A 26,159-nucleotide genomic window follows, 5' to 3' on the forward strand; every position below is an offset into this window, starting at 1 on the left:
GCCCCAGCTCAAGGCCAGGCCTGCAGCATGCCCCCACCTAGTGTGTGCTTACTGACCCTTCCCGGTTGCTACAGAGTGGGGAGCGAAACTTCAGGCATCCAACAGATATGTCATGAGCGTCGTGCCATGGGGGACAGAAGTGGGAAACCCTGGCCCTTATCCTCTAGGCCACACTGAATCTCGCTGTGAGAACCAGGGTCGCCCCGCGGCCAGCCCGGCACCGTGGCTCAGCGAGTGTGATATGGCACAGCCCCCAGGATTGGTTTTCCAGAGGCCTGTGCCATTGGAGGTGGATCTTAAGAACAGGAAGGACCAGGGTGGAAACCATCGCTTTTCCCTGAACTCGGAGGCCCGCAGGACCGGTGGCCGTTAGCCCAGCGGAGCAGACAAAGCAATTCAAAGTCACGCCTGTGTTCCCACACGCACCATCAGCCACTCGCTAAACTGCTTCTGTCCCAGACCTGGCTCGCTGCGGGTCAAGATGCTGCCAGGGAGATAACAAGGGGACGAGAGGTGGCAGTGATGCTGTTTAGCAGGGCCTTGGAGGAGGGGTACCTGGGGAAGGGGGGAGGCTGCCAGCCTGGGAGGAACAAGGATGTGGGCGGGTGAGCCCCCCACGGCCCAAAGAGAGAGCTGCGCCTCCTACGGCTCCCCATGTCTGACCTCCTGTCTCTCCCTACTCCCTCCATCCAGCTTCCCTCTCCCACAACCTCCTGCCTTTGACCGGCTATAAAACACAGAAGCCCTTTGCCTGACTCTGCTGCGCCCTCTAGCTGCCACTGGGCCTCTCTCCTTGTTTTGTTTTGTTTTTTTTTTACTCCCCAAGCATCTGCACCTGCACTCACTGTCCCCACATCTGTGTCCCACCCGCCCGCAGTGTCTCACGGTCTGACCTCTGGGGGCATCTGAAGATCCAACCTGTGGCCGGTGCTGGGATCTTCCCTCTCCTTAGCCTGACCCTACTGACCATCTCTCTCTCGGAACTTCCTCCCCTCCTGCCTCCGGGCACCTGGCGCTATATAATTTCCAGACTACCGCCTGTCTGCCTAAATTCTCCTGCTCATCCTCACTGGAGCCATAGGTCTGCCCTAAAGGTAGCCTTGCCAGTGCCCTTTGTGTGTCACCACCTCGGTGCTGACGGCTCCTGCCTGCAGCCCTGCCTTCCCACTAGTCCCCACCGCAGGCCCTCCTGGCTGCTTGCTACATAAATCTTCCCTGGAGGAATGTATCTAGAACTTCGGAAATGTATAATGTTTTTACCTAGGACTCCCTCCTGAGGGAAAAAAAAAATCAACTTTGTTACATCCATTCTATGTGGGATGATGATCTCTTGTGTATCACTTAGCACAGGGCCAGGTGCAGAATGGGTGTCAACGCGGTGTAGGGCCAGTGCCTGCCGGGCAAGGAAAAGAGAGACGTAAATGTACTTCCAAGCCAGCCATTTAGCAGCCATGTGACCTTGGACAAGCTATTTAACATCTCTGAGCCTGCTTCCTCGCCTTTGACGTGGGCTCTGTTCTTACTAAGTCATTGTGAGGAGTAAGTAATATGGTTGTGCAAACGGCTTAGCCTCAGTGCCTGGCATATGGAACTGCTCAGTAAGTACTGGCTACTGTTTTTAATAAGTAGGGGAAAGAAGGCTGGGACTCCCCCCTCGGCCGCCTTTCATGCTTTAGCAGACTCTGTTCACATCCCCGCCCCACCCCCGCCCCAGCCTTTCTTTTGGGAATCTGAAGAGGCCTTGGTGCCTGGAGCTCCTAGAGGAGATGGCTGACCCCAAGAGAACCGGCAGGGTGGTAATGACCTGCTTCTTCTCTTTTGCAAACGCTGTAAGTCCCCAGTTCCCAGAACCCTTAGGGTGCTGAGGCCAGCCCTGCTGCATCCCAGAACCACCCCCACAAACCAGGTCTATGCGCAGGCACCATGGACAGCACCTGTCGACCCAGGGGAAACAGCTGCCTTTCTGCTCAGTGGTGGGGGCTGAACAGGTGAAAGGCGTCCCCGGGAAGCCTCCCCAGGCCCCCCCCCCAGGCCCCCTGGGACTCAGATAAAGAAAGTCCGGGAGACCAGAGGGCTGACGGGGTGGTATCAGTTTCCAGGGTAGCAAAGAAACTTGTTTGTGTGGCTGCCAAACCCACAGAAAGGGAGGATGGTGGGAGGGGAGCTAAGGGAGAAGAGTAAGGAAGTGGTGACCCACTCCCCACCCCGAGGGCAGAGCCCCAGTGAGATGGCCTGTGAGATGCCTTTGACCTTGGCCTCAGGGCTACCAACTTGTACATGAGCTTTATTTGTGAGGCCCTCCTGGCAAGAGGGCAGGCTTGGCTCAGTGTTCCTGCTGGGCAAACAGCTCTAGACACAGGCTTGTGGGGTGGGGGTGGGAGTGGTGCAGGGGGTCCACGGTAGTGTCATCTTGGGCAAGTACAGGTGGCCAACCCTTGTTGAGAACTTCCTCTGCGCCAGGCACTGTATCCACTCATTTAATCCTTGCAACAACACTCTGGGGTGGGTACTATTATTGCCCCCAATTTACAGACTAGGAATCCAAGATCATCCAGGTATGTTAAGTAACTTGACTGAGGTCACCCAGCTAGCAAAAAGCAGAGCTGTCTGAGTCCATACAGTCTGCCTCCCGAGAGCATAACCTTAACCACATCTCTGTGCCATGTTGCCATGTTGCTTTCCTTCGGGAGCCTGAGCTCAGCAGGTACCTGCTTACATGTTCAATAGCATGATTATGTCATCAATGTCGATCTTTGCTGTGAGACGGAAGGCATGGACCTTGCCTGCTTTTCTCTGTGGATTCTTCAGCACCCTGCCCACAGTAGGTGCTCAATCTGAACTCAATCAAATGGGTGATCTAATCAATCCATCAGTCTTTGAGCCCTGCCCTTGGCCCCCACTGCTTAGGGCACAGGGCTCGTCTCCCGTCTATGCCTGGACCAGCATCCCGGTGAGGACTGCTATTGCCATGGTGACAGGAGACCATCAGAGCCAGTGGCTCACTCAGGTGGCCCTGTCAGCTCCCTGGGTATAAGCCTTCCTGGCTGCTGGTCCTGGGAGTTAGTGATTCATACTTGGCAGGAGGCTGAGGTAGATATGGAGAATAAAAGGATAGGTGTGGGTGGAGGGGGGATGTGTTGGGGGAGGGCCCCCAAGCTTGAATGTGTACCAGTTGGAGAGTATTTGCCTGCTGGTTTGTTGGAGAAGATGCCTGGGTCGGGGGGAGGGGATATTTTATGTGCTGGAGACAGATTTCAGGTTGGGGATGGGCAGTATGGCCATGACTGGGGCAAAGGTGCTGAGTGGGGAGGCCCAACTGGGTGTTCCAGGGTTGATAACCCCATTTTTCAAACAAAAACCAAAGCACATCATTCAACAAGGGGCTTCTGGTTTGTGAATGATTTATAGGAAAAATCTTGCAAAGATAAAAATTGAATCACATTTAGTTAAACATTTGAGAGGTTCCTTTATTGGGAAGAATAAATTTCTATGGAAATTTGGAATGATGGGATGCTAGCCCTGGAGCTGGGGAGGCGGGGCCCACGCTGGTGGCGGGGGGCGGGGGGTGGTGACGGGTGACAAGAGGCTTTGAGGTGTTGCCTCAGGGCAGCCCTTCAGCTCAGTATTAGGGGCTCAGAGGACACAGCGCCCACCTGCGATGTCCATGCTTCACCCCACCTCAACCCTGATCACCCTGTGATGTGAATGCCTGGTTGAGGGCTGCATCCCCTGCTAGAATGTGTCCCTGGCACGTCAGAGGAGCTCGATAATTGTCAAATGGATTAGCTAATGACAAAAAGATGAAAGCATGCATCCCCTTGTTTGCCCGGGAGCAGAATTCCTGGCTAAAGAAAAAGCCCTTACGCTCATGCGTGTCTCTGCCTCCTTGCAGCCCTGTCCTCCCCACTCCACGCACTCAGCGGGAAGGTACCCAGGTTTCTCTATGGCTACGGGAAGAAGCTCAAGACAAGGGGGAGGCTGGAGTGACGTCCCATCCCTGGTCAAGCCCCACATCAGCTCCCCAAAGCCCACAATCAGAGCTGCACGGGCTCCGCAGTCATCAGCTGCCTCTCCCCTGCCTCGGCCAAGCCCTGCGGCGGTCTGGGAGGACAGCGGAGGGCAGCTTCCAGCCACCAACCCGGTAGATATGGGATGCCTTGCCAACCAGCAGAGGTTTGGCCGAGAACAGTCCCTGTCCCCAAGTCTAAAGTGAGAAGAGGACATTGTCTGCTCTGTGTTTTCCCTGGTCGACTGAAGACACGATGTGAGCCCCTAACTGTGCACAGATCCCTTGAGAGCCGGGGCCACGGGTGAGTGAGGAGATCCAGTAGTTTCTACCTGTGTGTGTTGAAAGCCTGAGGATCCGTTCACACCTATGGAATCAGTGTCCATCAACCCCTTCCCCAGTCCTGCCCGTCATCCAGGGCCCAGCTCAAGCCATACTTAGCGAGTACTTACTTTGTCCGGGAACTGTTCCAAGCCTGCATACATACTGTTTTTCACTCTCATTTAATTCTTATAACCTTATGAGCGAGATCCATTATTATCCCCCTTTTACAAATGGGGAGACCAAGAAGACATAGAGGGGTTAGGTGAGTTGCCCAAGGTCACACAGCTGCTACACAGTGGGGCAGGGGATGAATGCCACCTCCTCTGTGAAGCTTTCCTTCCTTGAGCCTTCCCCTGTGTGAACAGTCTCTCCCTGCTGAGAACTCAGAGATGCTAAATCTCCTACGTGTCAAAGCCCCGTCATCAGGCTGCGAGTGCCTCCCTCCCCATCCGCCACACCACCAAGCACAGGGTCCGGCCAGAGGACATGCGCCCTGGAGATCGCGGACTCTGTAAAGGAATGGCAGCGTGTGCGTATGTGAACGAACCAACAAGCTGGTTAATGAGGGCAAGAGAAGAGCGGAATTGGGATCTGCCCGCGTGAATTCGCAGCCTGGTGGGAAGGGCACCAGGACAAGTGTGGGGGCCGCGGTGGGCTGGGAGCAGCGATCCTTTAGGAACCTGCTTGCCACTGGGTGCCCAGCACTGGCCAGGCTCCTTGAGGGGCAGTCATGAAAGGCCCCCGTCTTCAGGCTGGCCGGGAAGACCGCATGAACACACGGGCAGCAATGGGAGAGAGAACAGAGCAGTAGCGACTGCCCGTGAACACAGAGGGCCAGCCAGAGAAGCAGGGCCACCTTCCTGGAGGAGGAGGAGGAGGGGTGGCCCTGTGTGGGAGGATAGGAGGTGTGGCCAAGAGAGGAAGGTGGACACGGAGACAAGAGGAGGCAGGAATGGACATGGTGATTTGGGGAAACTGGGGAGGCCCCCAGGGGGACACGGGGTGCCTGTAGAGGGAAGCATAAAATGAAGTCGGTGAGGGAGAGAGGGGTGGACACAGAGGCCTCAGTCCCCACCAGCATCACCTGTGTGTGATTTTTGCCAGTACTTTAAATATGCACTTCAAGGTTTTTTTAAGTTTATTTATTTATTTTGAGAGAGAGAGAGAGAGAGAGAGAGCACCTGAGTATGAGGCAGGAGGGGCAGAGAGAGAGAGGGAGAGAGAGAATCCCAAGCAAGCTCAGCATGGAGCCCAATGTGGGGCTAGAACTCACGAGACCGTGAGATCATGGCCAGACCTCAAGTCAAGAGTCGGACACTTAACCGACTAGGCCACTCAGGTGCCCCTGTACTTCAGGTTTTGATAAGTACTTAAAATAAAGGCTTGTTCTTAAAATCAAATTATATTTATTGTACAAGGGAATTGTACCACTGCTATGTAGAAAATCAGAATAGGATAGAATGGAATAGAATAGAACATGAGCCTAAAAATAACCAAGCAAAGTGGGCTCCTGCTTTAGTCCATTCGGGCTCTATGACAAAATACCAGGGGTCGTACGGCTTACGGACAGCAGACATTCATTTCTCTGCTGGAGGCTGGGAAACCCAGGGTCAGAGCACCAGCACGGTCAGGGAAGGGCCCTCTTCCCAGTTGGCAGAAGGGCACTTCCTCACTCTGTCTTCACATGGTGGAAGGAGCGTGAGATCTCTTGGGCTCGCTGTTATCAGAGACCAGTTCCACTCAGGAAGGTTCCACTTCACGACCCACGCACCTCCCAAAGGTCCACCCACTAATACCGGCGTGTTAGGGCTTTGGACGTCCCCATATGCATTCTGCGGGGGGGGAGCAAGCATTCAGACCCTCGCGGTTGCTGAGTCCTGGCTGCGTGCTGCTCCCTTTGGAAGGCTCCCAGCCAGAAGCCTGCTCTCTGGGTGAAAAAAGGAGAACGAGCGAGTGTTAAGAGAGATGCCAAAGGCATACTAGCACCAAACCAAGGCTGCCCCCTTGACTCAGTCGGAGAGACGAGACGGAAGAAGACTGAAGAGCTGAAAGTCGTCACTCTGCAGGTCACTGCTGGCTGTGCCTGGGCCCCGTCCTCCAGAACCCTTCCCATTACTCCTTGAGCCAGCGTCCGCGTTGTAACTGGTTTGTCCCTAATGCACAGAGAGGAGCCCTCACCGAAGCCCACGTCCACCTGCCCTGGGCCCCAGGCATACCTGGAATGTTACTCTCTCCTTGCAGGGAATACCAACAGCATCTTCGCCCTGGACTACATCAGTGGAGCGCTGACCTTGAACGGCCTACTGGACCGGGAGAACCCCCTGTACAGCCATGGCTTCATCCTGACGGTGAAGGTGAGAGCCCGGGGGCGGGCACCTGCAGCCCGTGTGGAGGGGTGCCCACACTGCGGTGCCAGCCTCCAGCAGTGCCCCCGGTGAAACTCGAGGAGGGCAGCGCCCCTGGCCTCCCACCCGGCGTGCCCAGGACCGCTGTCAGGAACGGACAACACTAGCCAAGCACAGGCCACATCGGGGGCCTTGCTGGGCACCTCACAGCCATTGCCAAAAGTCACATAGGATTGGGACTTTTATCCCCACTTGAGGAATGAGGGGACACACAGTAGGTGCTCATCCATGGGGCCACGTTCTGGTACTCATGATGCCAAGTTCTCCATCGTAGCTGCCTCAGATTCTTACGTTTACCCCCTGTCTGGGATGTGTCCCGCTTCTAGCTTCCCCGGGGCTCTTCCCTGGTTAGGAAGCAGCAGCACAGTGGGGAGAGGTGGAAGCTGTTAAAGTCCTTCCCCTAGAGGTGTAGTGGAGCCACAACCCCCAGGCTCCTGTAGCCCCCTGCCACCCAGGGCCAGTTGTAATTAAAACCTGTGCTTTGCAGAGCCATTCCCTGGGAACCCCATTTAGGGTATGGACCCTACCTGGGCCACAGGGGTCCTCCCCAGCCCTACCCATTGGTTGAGGCAGGGGAGGGCACAGGACTGAGGAGAGGGGCTTGGGGAAGGAGGCCCTTCCATCCTGAGGAGAATAAGGCAGCCCAGCCTGGCCCTCGATTGCTCTCCTTGACCTTGGGAGGGCTGCAGCAGCGGCCGGTTGATTAGCCCTCCCTGGCCAGCCGGCTTCTCTGTCTCCACCCAGTGTGCACATGTGGGCCGGTGAGGGGAGGTAGGCTAACACCGCCTTTCCCCCCCACCCTGCATCAAGCTGCCAGCCAAGCCGTGGGCCCCTCTCCGCCTCCCTTCCTCTCTGCTTGCTTCCTGTGGAGGCACACATTTCGGGGTGGAGAGAGCTGTACCCTGGCCCCAGGGGACACTGAGCTCGGTTTTTCCATCTTTATATAAAATGTGAGGGTGAGTTCCCAACTTTGGATGTGACTCCAAATCTCCTGGGGGAACTGGCGAAAGGTACTTAGTCCTGGGCCTCCCACACAAAGATTCGGGTCCAGAAAACTGGAAATGGGTTTTTGGGAGCCGGGGGCCTCTGCCCCAGAGACTAGGCACCCAGGGATTTGAGCCCATCTTTCCTGAGCCCGACCCAGACCCTCATGGCACCTAGCTCAGTGTTTGGGCCATAGCCGATGCCAGATTAAGTCTTGATTACCTGCTAGCACAAAAACGCTTAGCCTCGGTTTTATCATCTGCCACATTGAATAAAGAGTCTCCCTTTGCCCCTCAGTGAGCCCCCAAATCTGTCTTGTCATCACCATGCCCCCTCGTCCCCTTGGTTCTGGAATCCTCCTGCCTCAGTTTACTACCTACTCTGACTGCTGTCCTTATGCAAGTTACTTAACCTCTCTGAGCCTCGGTTTCCTCAACGGTAAAATGGGGATGCCTATGACAGAAACTTCCTCCTGGGGTTGTGGTGAGGGGAGGGGATAATTCACATAAAGCACAGGAGATAGCATTGGGAAAGCCTTCGTAAATGATGATAGCGTGACTATGGACGCCTTCATCTCTGGGATGTTTGTCCTCTACCTGCAGGGCACAGAGCTGAATGATGACCGCACCCCGTCCGATGCCACAGTCACCACAACCTTCAACATCTTGGTTATCGACATCAATGACAATGCCCCAGAGTTCAACAGCTCTGAATACAGCGTGGCCATCACTGAGCTAGCCCAGGTCGGCTTTGCTCTACCCCTCTTCATCCAGGTGGTGGACAAGGACGAGGTGAGTCCCGGGAATGCGTGGTCTCTCCAGACCCCCCGCCCTTTCTGGGCTTTGCAACCCTGAGAAAGATGCCAGGTATTTCTAGGCTTCCAAGTCCCCAGCTAAAAAAAAATAGAAACAAACGTTGCTACCTCCTCCCCTGCAAAACTCAGCAGTCTCTAAGCTTTGACCCCCGCCCCCACCTCTGCAAAAGCTATTTGAGCACACACTTCCAACGTGTAGTTCTTCGTGTAGTTCTTCATTTAGTCATTTATTTAGTAATATATTTAGAAATATATGCCCATCGGGGCACCTGGGTGGCTCAGTCGGTTAAGCGTCTGACTTCAGCTCAGGTCATGATCTCGCGGTTTGTGAGTTCGAGCCCCACGTCGGGCTCTGTGCTGACAGCTCAGAGCCAGGAGCCTGCTTCGGATTCTGTCTCCCCCTCTCTCCGCTCCTCCCCTGTTCTCTCTCTCTCTCTCTCTCTCTCTCTCTCTCTCTCTCAAAAATGAATAAACGTTGGGGCGCCTGGGTGGCTCAGTCGGTTGAGCGTCCGACTTCGGCTCAGGTCATGATCTTGCAGTCCGTGAGTTCGAGCCCCGCGTCAGGCTCTGTGCTGACCGCTCAGAGCCTGGAGCCTGTTTCAGATTCTGTGTCTCCCTCTCTCTCTGACCCTCCCCTGTTCATGCTCTGTCTCTCTCTGTCTCAAAAATAAATAAACGTTAAAAAAAATTTAAAAAAAAAATGAATGAACGTTAAAAAAAATTAAGAAATATATGCCCATCTTACTAATCTAGTACGTGCCTTATAAAGCATACACTGAAAACTAGAAATTTTAAAAGTTGGAGGCTCTTGTATAAAATCTGTTTCTGGAAAAAAGTTTGTTTTCTGCTTTTGGTGTAGTGAGGACTCCTGCTTTTCCATGCGAGGAGCTTGAATGTTTTCAAGGGGATCCCAGGCCGCAGGAGACCAGAGGTCCAGGAAGCTAGAAATGGGACACACCCATTGTGTGTCCTTGCAGGGCCTGCCTGGCTGAGGCCAGTCTTGAGAGGAAGGGACATGGGCTGCGAGTGAGGGAGAGCTTGAGAAGGACAGGAGGAGGGAGACTTGGGGATGGGGCCCGTGCCCCTCCAGGCCGGGATGGGACGGGCTTCCGAGCTGATGGGGATGCTCTCAGCCTGCCTCCTCCCTGCCCCTCTCAGGCACCAGGTCTCCCCTGCCCGTCAGCAGCCACAATCGTTAATAGCACTTATATTTATTACCGCTGTTCCCTGGCCCATTCTGCTCAGGAATTCCATTAGGTTTTCCAGCCTGAGGGGCTTCTCTGCAATTACTCCTCCCTTCTTGGGGCTCCCGCACTGGCCTTGCTCCAGGCCTGGCTTCCTACTCGCTCCTCCTGCCCCTCTCCATTCTGGCTGCTCAACAAACCAGCACACCTGCCCAGGGGCCCCCCCTCCCACGATCCACCGCTCTCCTGTCAGCTTCTCTCAACCAGACAAGGTCCTCCCCCTCCTGCCCTAACCCCCCAGCCCCCTTCCCCGGCACCAGCTCACCCCCGTCCCTGCCCTGCTCCGCCCACCCCACCAAGGACATGACCGTGAAGAGGTCAGTCCCAGTGTGCGCGCGGGCATGCACACACAGCACATCTTTCCATCTCTTGCTAAATCATCCCATACCTAGCTGTCTGGATAACTAAAGTATGTACTGAGCACCTCCTGTTTACAAGGAGCTATATATTTGGCCCCTTGAGGGAGTGTAGCCCACGGTCACTGGCCTAAAGGGCCAAGCGTGCTTATACAAGGGCAGTATGTAGTTTCGAAAATATACGCAAAAATGTCAAAAGTTTAAAAGGTGGAGATAGGGGCGCCTGGGTGGCGCAGTCGGTTAAGCGTCCGACTTCAGCCAGGTCACGATCTCGCGGTCCGGGAGTTCGAGCCCCGCGTCGGGCTCTGGGCGGATGGCTCGGAGCCTGGAGCCTGTTTCCGATTCTGTGTCTCCCTCTCTCTCTGCCCCTCCCCCGTTCATGCTCTGTCTCTCTCTGTCCCAAAAATAAATAAACGTTGGAAAAAAAAAAAAAAAGGTGGAGATAGATAGGTATAAAAAGAAGTTCCAACATTTTCTCACACCCCAGGGGGTCATCTTTTATCCCTCTGGAGTGCGACACCCCCTTTAGACACCGCTGTGTGAGTGAGAGCCTCAGGAAAAGTCCCATCTCTGGTTTCAGGCTATCACTGATGTCCCAGAAAACAGAGACACTTGGTACCAGGGTGCGGGCCAGTGACAACGAGCAGCGAGGGCTCCAGAGCTCAACTGAGGAAGGGGGAAGAAGGGGCCAGAGGACCAGCAAAGGCTCTATGGTGAAAGGGGGCCCAGGGCTGAACCTTGGGACACAAATCAGATGGTAAAAGGCAGCCAGGAGGGCTGGTGGGGTGGGCAGTGGCCCACGGAGAGGCCCAGAGGAAGGAACCTGTACAAAGGTTTGTGGAGTCGGCTGGTGGGAAGGTGGGCCAGGACACAGGCTTTTAGGGCCTTGAATGCCAAGCCAAGGAACTGGGGCTTAATTTTGGAGGCAACCCAGAGAGGAGGCAGCTTGTGTAGTGGTTCATGGCCCAAGCTCTGGAGACAGACGGGGCCTATGTTCAAGTCCAGCCTTGCCATTTGCTAGCTCTGCGACTTTGGGTGAGTCACTGACCCTTTCTGAGTGTGGCTTTGCTCATCTGTGTGAAAATGTATGTTTCTATCGCAGTGACAAATTAACCCTGAAACAGAGGGTTGTTTTTTCCTCAGAGATTTATTACTACTCGTCTGGCACAGGTGGGCAGGGGGACCCCGCTCCGCGTCGTCGCTCAGGTGCACGCTCTGCGGTCACGTCGGTCACTGCAGGAGGGAGGGGGCAGCTAGAGGAGGAAGCACCAGCTCTTCTAGGCTTTGTCCTGGGACTTCTGCCCAGTTCTAGGGACGGGCCCCACCTCACTGCCAGAAGGCTGGGGACGTGGACAAGCGGCTCCACGTTTGCGTCTGCCACAGAGAATGTCAACAAGGCTCAGAGATAGCAGATCAGACCATTAGTCTATAGGACTTAGCCCAGTACCTGCCACCCACCCAGATGTTAACCAGATGGGTCCAGGGAGCATTGCCACCAGCAGGGCCAGAAACCCCAAGGTCCTTTCACCATGACTGGTTGGGGGATTTCAAGGTCACCCGGACCCCTGGGGTTTAGCTCAATCCTGCTTTGCTGGCAGCCCTGTCCGAAGCATCTGCAGGAGTGCTGAGGGGTGTCTGGGTCCAGCCTGCCTCTAGTGGCCACCCCCCTCCCGGGCACGGGCAACAGCATGCCCGCTGTGGACAGGGTGCCCAACACTACCAGCGACCATTTCACCACTGCCCCGGGGAATCGACCAGTGTGTGACAGGAAAGGGCTGGCCCCATGTCTCCAGGGCACGGTGAGGTGCAGAGAACCACTGATGAAGAAGGGCAGCCCAGAAGCCCAGACTCCCCACCCTACGGTCTTCTGGGTCACCGTCCAGCCTCCCCCAGGAGAGCTACGCCCAAACCATCCCAGACATGGTCCTGGACCGATTCCTAAAGAAGAGGGGAGAATAAATTGCTTCCTAAATTGCCCTGCTCTTTTGTACCTCCCATCTCTCCTACACTCTCCAGAATTCTGGAAGGATCCAGATCTGGATGGGGTAAATGCTCCCAAGACACAGTCTTGGGTGCTGAGGGTCGGGCCCCAGGTTCCCAGGGTGGAGCGTTTAGCCACGTTGCCAAGAGGGAGCAGAAGGCAGCGGCCACCGGCACTTGAGCACTGGCCAAGTTTTCAGAATCTGGGGGAGATCAGGGAACCTCAAAGAGAAATCAGGCATCTTTTATAAAAAGAGATTTTTAAAAATGTGTCCTTTCTTCCAGTTCTCTTTTGCGGGGGGAGAATGCATCTGTTGGGATTTGTGTCTGGGGTGAAGGTGACTGGATTTGCTAGGGTGACAGAAAAATGTGTTCATCGAGCCGGCTTGGATGGAGGAGGGAAAGGAGCACGAGGAGAGGTGAAACCCCTTTGTGGGGGTCTAAAGAGCCACGTGATTCTCCCCCACACTCACCATCGTTGTGGGTTTAAAGTTACTAATGTGATGATCTCAATAGTATCTATCTCCCCGATTAGACTGAATGATGCTCCCCGATGTAACCCAGTGCCTCACACTCTACCTGGCACCTGGGAGGCACTGCAGAAATACGAACTGGTTCAATTAAAGCATGATTAAATGATAAAAGTAGCAATGAGGTGGCTCCGGGCTTTATCCAAACTAGATCATCGGTCAGTGCCCCTGTGCTAAAAGCCCAATTCCCGCTGAGTTTCTGTGAGAAGGTGACCTCAAAGTTCCACAGTGGGGCAGTAGAGGGTGCCGATGGAAAACAGAAAGGGAAGGAGGAAGCAGTTTATCCCGTCAGTTAGCACTTTGTGGCAGTCGTTCCTAGTAAGGATGCTAATCTAACTCACAAAGACTAGATAATGCCACCATCCCCTCCACATGGGAGATTTTGCCCAGTTTCTTGCTGAATCTCAGGCTCTGCAGGAACATTCAAGACCACAAAGGTGCTTGAAAGAAGCCCTTTCTGTCTCCCAAGGACTCCGTCCCCATTGTCAAGTCCCGCTGAGTAATTTCTTCTCTTTTGCCCAGCTATAGGAAACTCACGGAAGCCAGAGAGGGAAGGGATAGGGTGGGCTGAAACCACTAACGACCCGTTTGCACAGCATGACAGTTGAGATGCAAATAGATGGTTGTAATGCAAATCACAAAAAAAAAAAAAAACCTCTCAAGGCAAAGGCCCCAGGAGTCAGCCTTGGTGTGGAGCGCAATCTCTGAGTTTCAAATTAAAGGTTGTGGCAGTCTCATTCCCCTGCTCCTGGCTACTGGGCGTTCTCCTGTGTCTTCCTCGGTGTTCTGGAAACCCACAGGAAATTAGCAACACACTCACCCACTGGGATTCCTACCGTATCCCCACCCACCCCCTTGGCCGCAACATGTTCTTTTGTGTTTTCTCCAGTTTGGTCCGCTTTTCCTCTCCCCATCAAGCCTGCAGCCCTCCCCACCCCGTCCTGCCCACAGCTGAGCCAGCCGGCCACGTTTTCCCATCTGCACGGGGTGAGGTTATTAGGATGGTTGGAATTTTCTGTTCCGTTGTCCTAAATTCCACTCTTCTCCTTAGAAGCAATCAGATCCTCTGCGTTCTGTGTCCTGCCTGTGCGGTGGCAGTGAGTGTAGGAGATCATCCGTGCCTCTGGCTTCTTTACAGATTCCAGCAAAGGGCTTTGTTTTTAAATACCGTTCGGCATCGGGCACGACCCCTCCCAGCAGATTTTTGGATCGCCGAAAACTGGTAGTACCTCTCACCTGCCCTGTACCTTTCTTCTCAGGAGTTGGGAGCCTTTGGTTCTCTTCATTTCTGTCTCGTTTCTGACCCCAGCTTCTCAGAACATATTTCCTGCTGTCCTTAAGACATTTTTGCAGAGGGGTGGGGTTGGAGTGGGGAAAGGGACACCAAAGTCCCCCAGAGAGACCTCTATTGCCTGGTTCTGGCTGTTTGCAGGAATTGGAATCATCTCAGAATGGCCTTCAGACTTCATTAATTTGCTGGCCTCCTGGCCTTTCTGAGGGCCTAGGCTGAAATTTACATAGATGAACGATTATGTATTCATTCACTCAACACACAGTATCGTGCACCTACTATGTGCCCACCATTGGGGAGTTAGTGCTAAAGATGCGGTGGTCCCCGCCCTCCAAGAGCTTACATTTCATCCCAGTGGGGCAGCTAGAGGAATAGGCACCAACATCGTTGTAGGTGAAAATGAATGTCAAGAAATCAATAAACAGGGCAAGTGATGGGGCACAGGAGGGGGCTATCTTTGGCTCCATGGCTCCAGAAGACCTTCCAGAGAGGTGCTGTTTAGAACGGAGGTTAAGAGGCGTAGAGGAGGCAGCCACACGGAGCTGCAGAGGGAGAACGTTCTGACAGCAGGTGTTTGGCTGCAAGGGCAGAGGCCCTCGGAAAGGGAAACGGCTGGGCATTTTCAAGGGGCAGGAATGAGACTGGTCAGGGGGCACTAGAGAGGAGGCAAGGACAAAGCATCGAAGCATCAGGCAAAAGCCAAAATGCCTGGGGAAGGCTTTTCTGTTACTGGGAGCCCAGTGGGGAGCCGGGGGGTTGACATGCTCTGAGTCACCTTTCTTAAGGAGCCCTCTGATTGCTGTGTTGCAAATGGGCTCTCAGGGGCCAAGGGTAGAAGCAGGGAAATGTGGCAACGTGGCACGGAAGCCCCTCCCCCTCAGCCACCTGTTCCACCCAACGTGTGCTTTCTTTCCAGCATCTAACTGGAGGTTCTCTTGCAGTCAGGCTGTTTTCCTCTTAGGGTGGCAAGAAGCCAGAGAACCCCAACCCCCTTATTAGGAAACCTGAGAAGTCCCTCAGAAACCACCTTCAGAACTCTGCCCAGGAGGACAGCGTGAGTGGCCACCTTTGGTCTTTGTGACGGAGGCTCCCGGGTTAAAATCCCAGGATTCAGAACCCTGGCCGTGGCGTTCTGCTACCAGACCTACCCCAACTGCCCAGGGAAGGTGGTAGAGAAAACCCCGGAAAGCCAAGCCCCGCCCCCATTCTGCTCCTCACTCACAGTGATTCCAGGCAAGGTGTGGGGCCCACTCTGCCTCAGTGTCCTCTGGAAAACCATGGGTTGGGCCAGTCAGCCTCAATTAACACTCTCTAACCTTTAGGTCCAAGAGGACCGTGGCGGGAAGGGGAGGGTGCCACCTGAGCTTCCCACTTCACCCCTGCCCCCGTCCTCCCTTCCCTGTTGCTGCAGCTGCCCTGCTCCCTGCTTTGGGGCTCGGCCCCACCACCCTCTCCCAGCCTGCCCGTGTGCTTGTTTATTTGGTATTACCTGGAGCAACCTTTCTCTAGTGAGGGAGGGAGAGGCAGCTGGAATGGTGAACAGGAAGGACTTTGAAGCCAGACCGCCGGGGTTCAAATCCTGCTCTGCTACCTTTGATCTGTGGAACCGGAGGGGACTTAACTTATCCTCCCTGCAAAATGGAGACAACAGCAGTACCTGCCTCACAAAGCTGTTGTGCGGATTCGATGAGTTAATCGGTGTGTTTGAAACCGTGCCTGGCCCATAAAAAGCCCTCTTTAAATCTTAACTATTTTTTATTATCCCAACCGTGAGAGAGACGGGCATATTGCTGTGTGTCCTCAGAGAGGAGGGAATCGAGGCTCAGGGAGGTTAAGGGGCTTCCCCAAGGTCACACAGCCAGCGGGCACAGAGCTTGGCCTCGAGCTCTCCATCCTGTGATTCTTGCAGGCACTGGGGAGCCCCCCCCTGTTCTCAAAGGTTTGGTCCCACCCAAGCAGGTGTGTGCTCTACCTCCAGCATGGCTGGGGGGAGGGCAAGGGGGGAGGTAAGGCAAGGGGGGGGCATCTGCTCCGCAGAGGTGAACGGGGACACATCTGGCAGGAGCTAATTCCTATTTCAGGCAGGAGATGACACGATTCATTTGTTTGAGGGGCATAGGGAAAAAAAAAAAAAAAAGAGAAAACATCACCAAATAAATAAATAAAAGGACACAAATGACAGGGGGGAAAAGCCGTATTCTGGAATACTAGGTTTACTTGTAGGGATGGAATGGAGGCGGGGGGTGGGGTGGGGTGGGGGGGCAGTGAGCAAGGGAGATTGCTCTTGTTCTGCTAATCTTGGCCTTTATTTTTATCCATCACCCTCATTATCCATTCCACACGTGTTCCAGCCTTGTCAGGGAGCCCAGCCCGCAACCTTGTATTTATTTAAATTTGTTTTCACATGTGTTCTTATTCGTCAGTCTGTCCAGCATGCAGTTTCTCTGGCCCCTCTCCCCACCCAACCCTGCAAGGTTGTGGCGGCAGGCTCCGGCAGGGAGTGGGGGGGAGGGGGGGGGCCTCTGCCAGGCTTCCTTTCAGCCCAGAGGTTCCTCGCCCAAAAGTGGGGGTCCACTGACTCCCTAGGGCATCCAGGACCCTGGATGGAGAAAACCCTGTATCTTTGTTTTCACTAACCTATAAGCGACCTTTAGCACTCCCTTTAACGATGAAAATAGAAACAAGAGGTGCCTGGATGGAGCAGTCGTTTGAGCATCGACTCTTGGTTTCAGCTCAGGTCACGATCTCATGGTTCATGAGTTCGAGCCTCACACGGGGCTCTGCGCTGATGGCATGGAGCCTGCTTGGGATTCCGTCTCTCCTTCTCTCCGTCCCTCCCCCACTTGTTCTCTCCCTCTCTCTCTCTCTCAAAAATGAATAAATAAACTTAAAAAAAAAAAAGATTTTTAAAAGAAACAAACAACCGTGGTATCAGTCGTAGCTAGGGCTTTAACCCCAAAAGAAACCTCAGACATTTGCATACCACATTTCAGGTGTCATAGGGATCTCAATCTATCACGTGCAGTCATCGCTACTTTAAAATGACAGCGTATGTCAACCCCGTGCCAAATCTTACTGTGTACAGCATTAAGAACTACATAATTCTTCTTTAACACCCTTTTAAAATGCCTGGTGACTGCATTTCAACATAACAAGTTGACTGTATCTTATTTTTTTGCAATTAAAAATGTTATTCTAGGAAGGGGATCCCTGGGCTTCACCAGACTGTCAGAGGGGTCCTTGGCACAAAAACGAAAAAGAAAAAAAAAAAAGATGAAAAAACCCTCCTTAATCCCTCCTCACGAACTAACACCTTTTAGCCCAGCTCCCTCCATGGGCTTCTGCCATAAGGCTAACATTCTGCTGGTTCTCGGAGCAGGGGTCCTGAGCCACACATCCACTTGGATGAGGTAGGAACAGGGAGGATCTGTGTCACACGTTCAGCTGAGGGTCCATTTTCCAGCTGCGGATGGTCCAGGCCGCTGTTCAACTGGCCCCGTATATCTATCTACCAGGATCTCCTTTGCAGTAGAAACACAGGAAATATACATTCCCTTGCCCTAACCTCTCCCTCCCTGCTGATGTGACCCAGAGCGTGGACCTCCGTTTCCCTATTTTCCAAAGCAATTTCAATGAGAAACCAAACTCTAGAAGCAGTGAAGAGGTGGGGAAGAGAGGGAGGGGCAGGCTGCCAGCATCCACGGAAGCAGATGTAAGTTTTTATACTTTCTGTGGATGTATGATTATCCAGGGATCCAGACCCTTTTCTCCCCTCGACTAAGGAGATAAGGGGGATCTGGCTGGAAATCACCCACCTCCCACCGAATCCCCTGGGTGGCGTGAAGGATGTAGATAGAATGCCTCCAACATTCTGGACCTCTCACCCAGCTTATGATTTCATCAGCGGAGCAAAGCTAAAAGGAAGGAGGGAAGGAGGGCTCTGGTCCAGGGAGCAACCAAGATGAGGTACATACATAAATAAAGGCCAGCACTGCCCTTCCCCCAGTCTCCAGTCCCCGGGCCACGGTGCCCATCCTGGCTGCTCCTATTTCTAAAAGGTTCTCGGGTGATTTGGTTGCAGAACAGAGTGAAGCATCCACCCGAAGCAATGTCCGCACAGCCGGTACCTGGAATCCGTGGTGCCTGGGCGAGCCTCGCTCTGCACCTTTGTGTGCCTGGCAGCGGGCAAGGGACTGTTTGCAAATTCTGCTGGGTCACGGCTTCAGCTCCCATTTCTAGGGTTCTTCTCCCAAGATTTAAATTCTCCAGGAAAATATCTGTGGACTTCAAAGCAAAGCCATTCTGGAAGGGAAGCCAGGGGGAGCAGGGCAGCCCCATCTGTTCTTTTTCCTATTAATTTCTCCCCAGTTGCCTTCACTGAGGCTCTTATTATGACGATGGTGATTATTAGGATTTTTCTGTGCATGGCTGCATCCCGTGGTGTGATTCCTCCCAGCATGCTAAGCTCCAGCCTCCCTGAGGACCAGAGGGTGTCCTCGGTGTGATTCTGACACCTCCTAATTTAGTCTCATCCGTAAATCTAATTAGCGTGCTATTTACACCAGGCCCAGGAGCCCTGGTGGGGTGTGAAGCAGGCAGCCTCTTTCCTCACCTCTCCCCTCCCCAGTGCCTGCTACCCCGGCTAGAGGTAGACTTTCATCTTGGATGTGGGGGACTGTACCCCTTTCACCCACTGCCCTGGCAGCTGTCCCCTCCTCCACGCCCCCCCCTCCCCCCTGCTCACTACGGGACCTTGCCGGAGTCATTTTGTCTTTGGAGTCACGCTCCCTAAATGCAGAGTCTGGTCCTCCTCAACATCCCCATGGGGATCGGAAGCAGAGCTAGCGCGCTTCATCCTGGGTTCTCTTCCTCTCCATTACCTCCTGGCCGTTTCATGCCCACTCCAGCGCCCCTTTTACCGTGGGCACCTGTTTTCTTGCTCCCACACTTCCCCACCTGCCCCATCTGCCACCCCCGCCACACCCCTGACAGCCGTAGATGGTTTGTCTTGTTTATTTATCCCCCTTTCTCAAAGAGTAGGGGTAAGCACAACCCAGCAGGGAGGGGTCCCTGCGTGTCTCACCCCGTCACTGTGCTGATGGATTGGAGACTGGGCAACAGTGGTGAGGGTGGGCCACCAAGCCGGGCATGGAGCTGGCAGCCAGCTCTGCTTTGCACCTGCTGAGTCTGTCCCCCGAAAGGGGGAAGTGGTGCAGGGGTGGCCGGGGGCGGGCAGGAGGAATTTCGTGGCTCTGTTGTCACTCTACCCAGGAAGGCGCAGGGTAGACGCTCACTCCCTTCTCGCCCTCCAAGGAATTGGGTGTGGGAAGAAATTCCCAACATCAAGGTTGTCATACGTTTCTATCCCAGGTTCAAAGGTGCAGCTGTTTCTCTGCTTGGTCCTGACATGTGCCCCGAGCCCAAGGGCAGGTATCTCTGCTTCTCACACATGGGCAAAACTGGCCTCCGAGGAGACCTTCCGCTAAGTCCGCGCAAAAAGATACACTGCGGCAGCCGCTGGAGGGCAGGGTGGCCAGCACCCAGAGGCCTGGGGCACGAAGAGTAAGAGATGCCCTAGAAGGACCCTTGCAATGAGCGGGGAGGTGGGTGGGAACAAGTACTTGTTGAGCACCTGCTGCATGTCAGATGCTGTTCTGGGCACTGTTCGCAAGTGAACACAACAGCCAAAGTCCAGCCCTCGGGCAGCACATGACAATGAGAGCCATGGAGGAAGACAAAGCAGGGTGAGAGGGGTTTAAAGGAGTCCCGGGGGGACGGAGGCCTGACGGAGGGAGGTGACATTTAGGAGAGACCTCAGTGAAGAGAGGGTGAGCCACAGGACAGGAATACTTGGAGGAAGAGCATTCCAGGCACAGGGCACAGCAGGCACGTGGCTCTAGGCAGGAGGACGCCCGCCCACGGGTGGAGGAGGGGCCAGGAGGCTGCTGCCCGGCCTGGCCGGGAAGGTCAGATAGACAGCTTTGCTGTCAGGGCTCTGCTTGCACAGGAAGGGGGCAGGAAGCCACCTGAGGGCAGTGAGCAGGGAGCAAGGCACTTACGGACTGAAATGTCAGAAGGACAGTCCATGCAAACGACCCAGGTGACCATCCACCCCTGAGCACATAGACAGAATGTGGTGGCTCCCCACGGGATATTACTCAGCCATGACGGTAACGAAGCATCGATGCGTGCCACCACACGGATGAACCTAGAAAACCTTATGCTAGGCGAAGAAGCCAGTCACAAAGGGCCACAGGGTGTCAGATTCCATTTGTACGAAATGTCCGGAACAGGCAAATCCATAGAGACAGGAGCGCAGATCCGTGGCTGCAGGGACTGGGGGTGGGGGGGGCGCCGGGCGTGGGGAATGCGGCGTGATTGCGCATGGGTGCGAGGTTTCCTTTTAGATGGACATGTTTTAGAACAGGATGGAGCGGTGGTTGCACAACACTGTGGATGTACTGAAAACCACTGAATTGTACACTTTATGGTCTTCAAATGGCGAATTTTATCTCCATCAAAAAAAAAATTATTTCAAAGGATGCTCAGGGCAGGGCCGTCACTGGGAGGGAAGGACAATAACTGGAGGTACTGTGGGGGAGGGGGGGGAGGAGTGGTCAGCTCCCGGCCCGTTTTGAAGAGAGAGTTAGGATTTGCTGGTGTGTGTGCGTGTGTGTGTGTGTTGACCTTTGACCTGAGCAGTTAGAAACACGGGGTCCTTCCTGCTTGAGACAGTGAGGTAGTAGGTTTAATGAGGGGAAGGCGGAGTCCGTAGGTTAGCTTTCGACACATTATGTTTGACGTGCTTGTTAGACAGCCATTTGGAGACATCGAGAAGGCAGAGGGGGGGTGCTGATAAATGTCCAACAAGCGGCTCTAGGGTGGGGGCCCCCTCATCTGTAGCACTCAGTGGTCTTTATGGCGTAAATCCCCCTACCATGCCTACCTCGAGCCTGACCGCGGGTGCTCACCGAGATCCTGAAAATCTAGCACCTGGCTCTCCGGAGTCCACGATGTGGACCCAGAATGGAGATAGAAATGTGAGCATTGCCAGCATCTGGACCATATTTAGAGTCACAGATCTAAGCTGGGCTCACGGAGGCAAGGGGTGTGAGTATAAGGACAGGAGAGCTGGGGCACCCCAGTGTTCACATGAGGGGAGATAGGGACGAGCCAGCGAAGGTGACTGAGAAGGAGTGACCCCGAGGGAGGAGGACCAAGAGGGAGCATTGCAGGACCGGAGCACGGACGGACGGGGTGGGGAGGCGGTGGGCAGGTGCTATCAGCAGGAAGTGGGGTAGGGCTCACGAGAGGGAGGAGGCAGCCAGCCCTAACAAGCAGCAGTGTTTGCCAATTAGCATATGGATCTGTGTTTACTTTTCTGTTTTCAGCTTAATGACTCTTAATTGCCCTCATTAGGGAATGTCCAAATCCGCCAACGTTTACAGAGCAGGCCAAGCGGGGCTTTTTTTTTTTTTTTTTTTATCTTTTTTAATCCACTTGACCCTCTTCTCCCCTGCCTTCAGGGCCCTCCCCTGGCACACTGGATGGCTCACCCCTTAGAAGGATGCCGGACTGCCCCCTCCCGCTCAGCGCCTGGTGAGATGGCAACTCAGTCCTCTAGGGACGGAGCTGTGCTTAAATAAGCAGACCTCTACGGGAAAGTGAGAATCGGTGATTTCAAAGGCAGTATAGGAAGTGAAAGCAGCCAGTCTCAAAGGCTACATCCTACATGATTATTTTACGTTCTCAAAAAGACAGAGAACCCAGCAGTGGTTGCCAGGGGTTGGGTGTAGGAGAGGGGTTGACTGAAAAGGTAAGCGCAGGGCAGTTTGGGGGGCGGGCCGGCGGCACCGTTCTGTACCCTGGTTGTGATGGGGTAGCATGAATCTATACATGTGTTAAAATTCATAAAACTGAATGGGCGCCTGGGTGGCTCAGCCGGTTAGGCGTCCGACTTCGGCTCAGGTCAGGATCTCGCAGTTTGTGGGTGTGAGCCCCGCATTGGGCTCTGTGCTGACAGCTCAGAGCCTGGAGCCTGTTTCGGATTCTGCCTCTGTCTCTCTCTGCCCCTCCCCCACTCACGCTCTGTCTCTCAAAAAACAAAAAAAAAAAAAACAGTAAAAAATTTTTAAATTCATAAAACTCAATACCCCAAAATGTCAATGTCACTTCACGTTAATTATAAAAAATTATAAATTATTGACAACCTCTCCCCCCGACCTCTACCCCCTTCCGGAAAAAGATGAAGTGAAAGGTAGCCGCATAAATAGCACCACTGGTGAGCTTTTAGACTCCACGCCATCCTTCTCTCCACTGTCATTTGATTCAGCCCGTCTGTAACGCGCACCCCCTGCAAAGCCAAAAAGGGAGACTAGAGGGCCTTGAATGCCGAGATGAGTTTGAACCTATTCAGCAGGCAAGCGGGAGCCATCGATGGTTCTTGAGCATGAGTGGTATCCTCAGAGCTGTGTTTTAGGTCAATTAATCTGGACACCAGGAGAGTGAAGAGAGCAACAGAGGATGACGGGAGACTGCAAGGCAAGCAGGGACCTGGATACGGGGTCTGTGGGACAGGCAGGGGTTGGAATGCCGCTAGGGTTTGGAATACCGGGGACAGGAGTGGCAGAAACCCAGAAGGGGGAGCTAGGAGGAGGAAAGACAGTGGGAGCTACCATCATCGTCCGCCAGCCTCCTGGGCAGTGGCCAGGCCCTCCTGGTCTCTTTTTTTTTTTTTTTTTTAATTTTTTTTTTCAACGTTTTATTTATTTTTGGGACAGAGAGAGACAGAGCATGAACGGGGGAGGGGCAGAGAGAGAGGGAGACACAGAATCGGAAACAGGCTCCAGGCTCTGAGCCATCAGCCCAGAGCCCGACGCGGGGCTCGAACTCACGGACCGTGAGATCGTGACCTGGCTGAAGTCGGACACTTAACCGACTGCGCCACCCAGGCACCCCACTTCCTGGTCTCTTTACCTCGGCTTGGTTCCTCATATGAACACCCTCCACCTACCATTGAATCTATTATCGTCTCTTGCCCCCCCCCCCTTCCCAGCCTTCCTCCTGTCTCTGTCTTCCGATTTTTTCCTCCCACTCACACATTCACGGATAAACACACGCATATCCCATTGATTCTTGCATCCGTTCCTTTGTCCATGCAGTGTAGTTGTTTTGTGCCTGACCCGAGTGTGGAATGTGTCAAATAGAAGGGACTCTTCGCAGGCCTGGCCAGCTGTGCCAGGGTCAGACTTCTGGGCTGCCCAGTGACTGCTGAGTGACACATAGCGCTGTCACCATTCATGATCCCCCTTGTGCCTGAAGCCCAGCACCCTGTCCCAGCCCAGGACCCATCCCTGAGGGCATTTGTGATGTTGTTCCTGGGAAGGGGATGCAAAGCTGGGCAGACCTCCCTGGCAGGGGGCTAGGATGGGAGATGAGATCACTGTCCCCCTTTTGGCTCCCAGATCCCCACAGCAGGTGCGTGGCCTCCATAGAGTCTGGGCTCTGTCCCTTGGGGCCTCCTGAGGCGATGGGATCCCTTATTTTGAAAGGCAGCCCAGAAAGGGCAGTTTGCCTGAGGTCACAGAGCTGGTCTGCTCCAGGGGCTCCCCTCCCCTTCCCCCCCCCCCCCCGCCCCCCCCCCCCCCCCGCCCCCAGGCCTGGGGAGGTGGACTTGCAGTTGGAGAGGCAGAGGAATACAAAATGGTGTGATTAGCGGCAGGCAGCGTGCCCTCCCCATTTCCATAAGGCATTTAGATTTCTTTGCCTTGCCACACATTTTTCTCTCTGTGGGAACAGGGAAATAGTTTTAGCATGGTAAATAGACAGCGCCAGGCAGCTGCTGAGTGCAAAGCCCAGCTCCCAGCTCCGCACAGACCCCCTCCCCGCTCCTTGTCCCGAGGCCCCTTGGGGGCTGGATGCCCCCTCAGCCAGCCAGCCAGGCTCATCCTCCTCCCGGAGTGGCCCTGCCCCTAGAGTCCCCAGAGGGACAGTTCTGGGCTTGGGGCAGACTGGGATGCACACTCTTTTTTTTTTCCTGCATTTTGGGCTCTCCTTCCTGCACATCTGAGAACACTCATACCCCGCTTCAGCCCCCTGCCCCGGTCCCAGCCAAAACTCCCATGCAGGGTCTGCCAGCGGAATGAGGGAGGGAAGGAGTTGAAGCCAGGTATAGGGGTGAGGTCAAAGTTGGCAGATTCTGGGGCGCCTGGGTGGCGCAGTCGGTTAAGCGTCCGACTTCAGCCAGGTCACGATCTCGCGCTCCGTGAGTTCGAGCCCCGCGTCAGGCTCTGGGCTGATGGCTCGGAGCCTGGAGCCTGTTTCCGATTCTGTGTCTCCCTCTCTCTCTGCCCCTCCCCCGTTCATGCTCTGTCTCTCTCTGTCCCAAAAATAAATAAACGTTGAAAAAAAAAATTAAAAAAAAAAAAGTTGGCAGATTCTGATCGGAGTTGTAGACCTTGAGGGGAACGGTGTGGCCACCCTTGCTGGGAGGCATGCCTGGGCGGCAGGCAGGAGCAGAAGGAAGGTGCTATGGAGCTTTCCACTTGAGGCAGGAGTCTTTCAAACAGGGTCCCTCGGAGGAGGGGCGCATGGCCTAGAGGATCTTTGGGATCTGGGGGGGGTTGGGGATGGGACATGTCATCCTGAATGAAGAGCTCAGAGCCTGGGCCTCATGAATCCTACGTGGCCCCCTGTTCTGTGCACATGAATTTCCAAGTGGCCTGGAAAGGTCCCTGTGATCCCCTGGGCCTTCCACATAAGGCTTGCCCTTTGGCCATGCCCACAAGCACTATTCAGGTGAGCCTAGCCCTCCTGGCCAGTCCCCCCAGGACCACTTCATTTCTCTCAGGACTCCCTGGGCTGATTGGCCTGACACCTAGATGTCTAGTACAGCCCAAAGATTTGGATTCCACCAGAGTGGCCGGTTCCAACTCTGGGGGTAGGGACATTTAGCTCTGCTGTATCTGTTGGACATAGGGGGCACCTCCAAGATGGGCCCCTCCCAGAGCAAAGGTCACCAGGGCTGGGCAAGAGCCCTTGGTCAGCTGTGCAGCCATCCTCCCTGGCAGAGGACCAGCTCCTGTGTGTGAGCTGCATGGACACTGGGGCCTCTGAAGTGGTTCAGCCTTCGGGGAGCGCCTGGAGGACACAGGGGCTGGAGTGTCAGATGCTCAGAGCCTTGTTTTCCATACCAACTGCATGACCTCCCCACCTGACAGTGGGGACAGCTTATCCTGCCGTGCTCTCAGACATGCCTCGTGGAGTTGGGCACCGGCCCTCCTGTGCCCACTCGGGCTTGCGAGTGCCTGGGTTTTAGCACCTTGAGTCCTGCGTCCTGGGAGCCCTCACAGTCCCAGGCAAGCCAGGACAGCTGATTGCCTAGGGGCAGGCCGGAGAGGTGGCCCACCCCCAAGGTTGAGAAACTGAGGCTCGGAGCCAGACAAGCCTGGAATGCCGGAGAGAGACAGGTGGTCAGGTATAGCTGGGCTTTGGAGGTGTGAGATTCCCACAGTGCACTAGGGCGGTGGGTTGCAAATTCGGGAAACAATTTGAAAGCACCTGTCCCTCATTTACCTTAATGCAAGTACCCAATGCACATTTTAATTCACTTCCCAGAAGTGTCGCTGCGGGGCCAGCGACAAGATCCCTCCTGAGGGAGGGAGGGAGGGGAGGCCTCGTGCCCTCGTCTGTGAGCAAAATAATACGCACGTCCACGCGATGAAATTGACAGCTCTCTAGTATTCTTTCCCCAAAGTGCCAGCTGCCGATCGGATTGAATTAGATTTCACAGGGGTTTTTGCAATACATGGAATTCACCAGCAAATTACTCTTAAAGAGGGAAAATCAATCATTTGGAGCAGAGATAAGCTGAAGGCAAGGCAGCCTTGGATTGATCCCGTCTGTGCAGGCGTGTGTGGAATTCAGCAGATAACCTGGGGAGAGGAGGAGGGAGAGGAGGAGGGGAGGAGGGAGGGGGAAACAGGATGGGTGAAGGAGGAGGAGGGAAAAAAGGAGAAATGGAAAAGAGAAAGGTGGGGGGGGGGGAGAGCAAGGAGAAGAGGGCTAGAAGGGAAGGGAGGAGAGCAAATGAGGAAAAGGGGAAGGGAGAGGAAGGAGGGGCAGACAAGGCAACAGCAGAGGAGGAAGTGGAGAGAGGCCTTAAGCGGCAGGGGGAGCGGAGGCAGGGGGAGCGGAGGCAGGGGGAGCGGAGGCAGGGGGAGCGGA

At 54.5% G+C, this 26,159-nt stretch overlaps 1 protein-coding gene across 9 annotated transcripts in view; it reads left to right on the forward strand.

Annotated features, from left to right (window-relative positions):
* The window catches only part of CDH23 (cadherin related 23), a 420,227-nt gene that overhangs the window by 226,296 nt on the left and 167,772 nt on the right, over positions 1–26,159 (forward strand). For all 9 annotated transcript variants that reach the window (XM_040485294.1, XM_040485295.1, XM_040485296.1 and 6 more), the window contains exons 10-11: positions 6,572–6,684; positions 8,322–8,510. In XM_040485294.1, coding sequence (XP_040341228.1) covers positions 6,572–6,684; positions 8,322–8,510 — 302 coding nt within the window. The remainder of the gene's footprint in view (positions 1–6,571; positions 6,685–8,321; positions 8,511–26,159) is intronic.

This window comes from Herpailurus yagouaroundi, unplaced genomic scaffold (assembly GCF_014898765.1).
Source record: "Herpailurus yagouaroundi ecotype Mexico unplaced genomic scaffold, PumYag 163, whole genome shotgun sequence".
Taxonomy (NCBI): domain Eukaryota; kingdom Metazoa; phylum Chordata; class Mammalia; order Carnivora; family Felidae; genus Herpailurus; species Herpailurus yagouaroundi.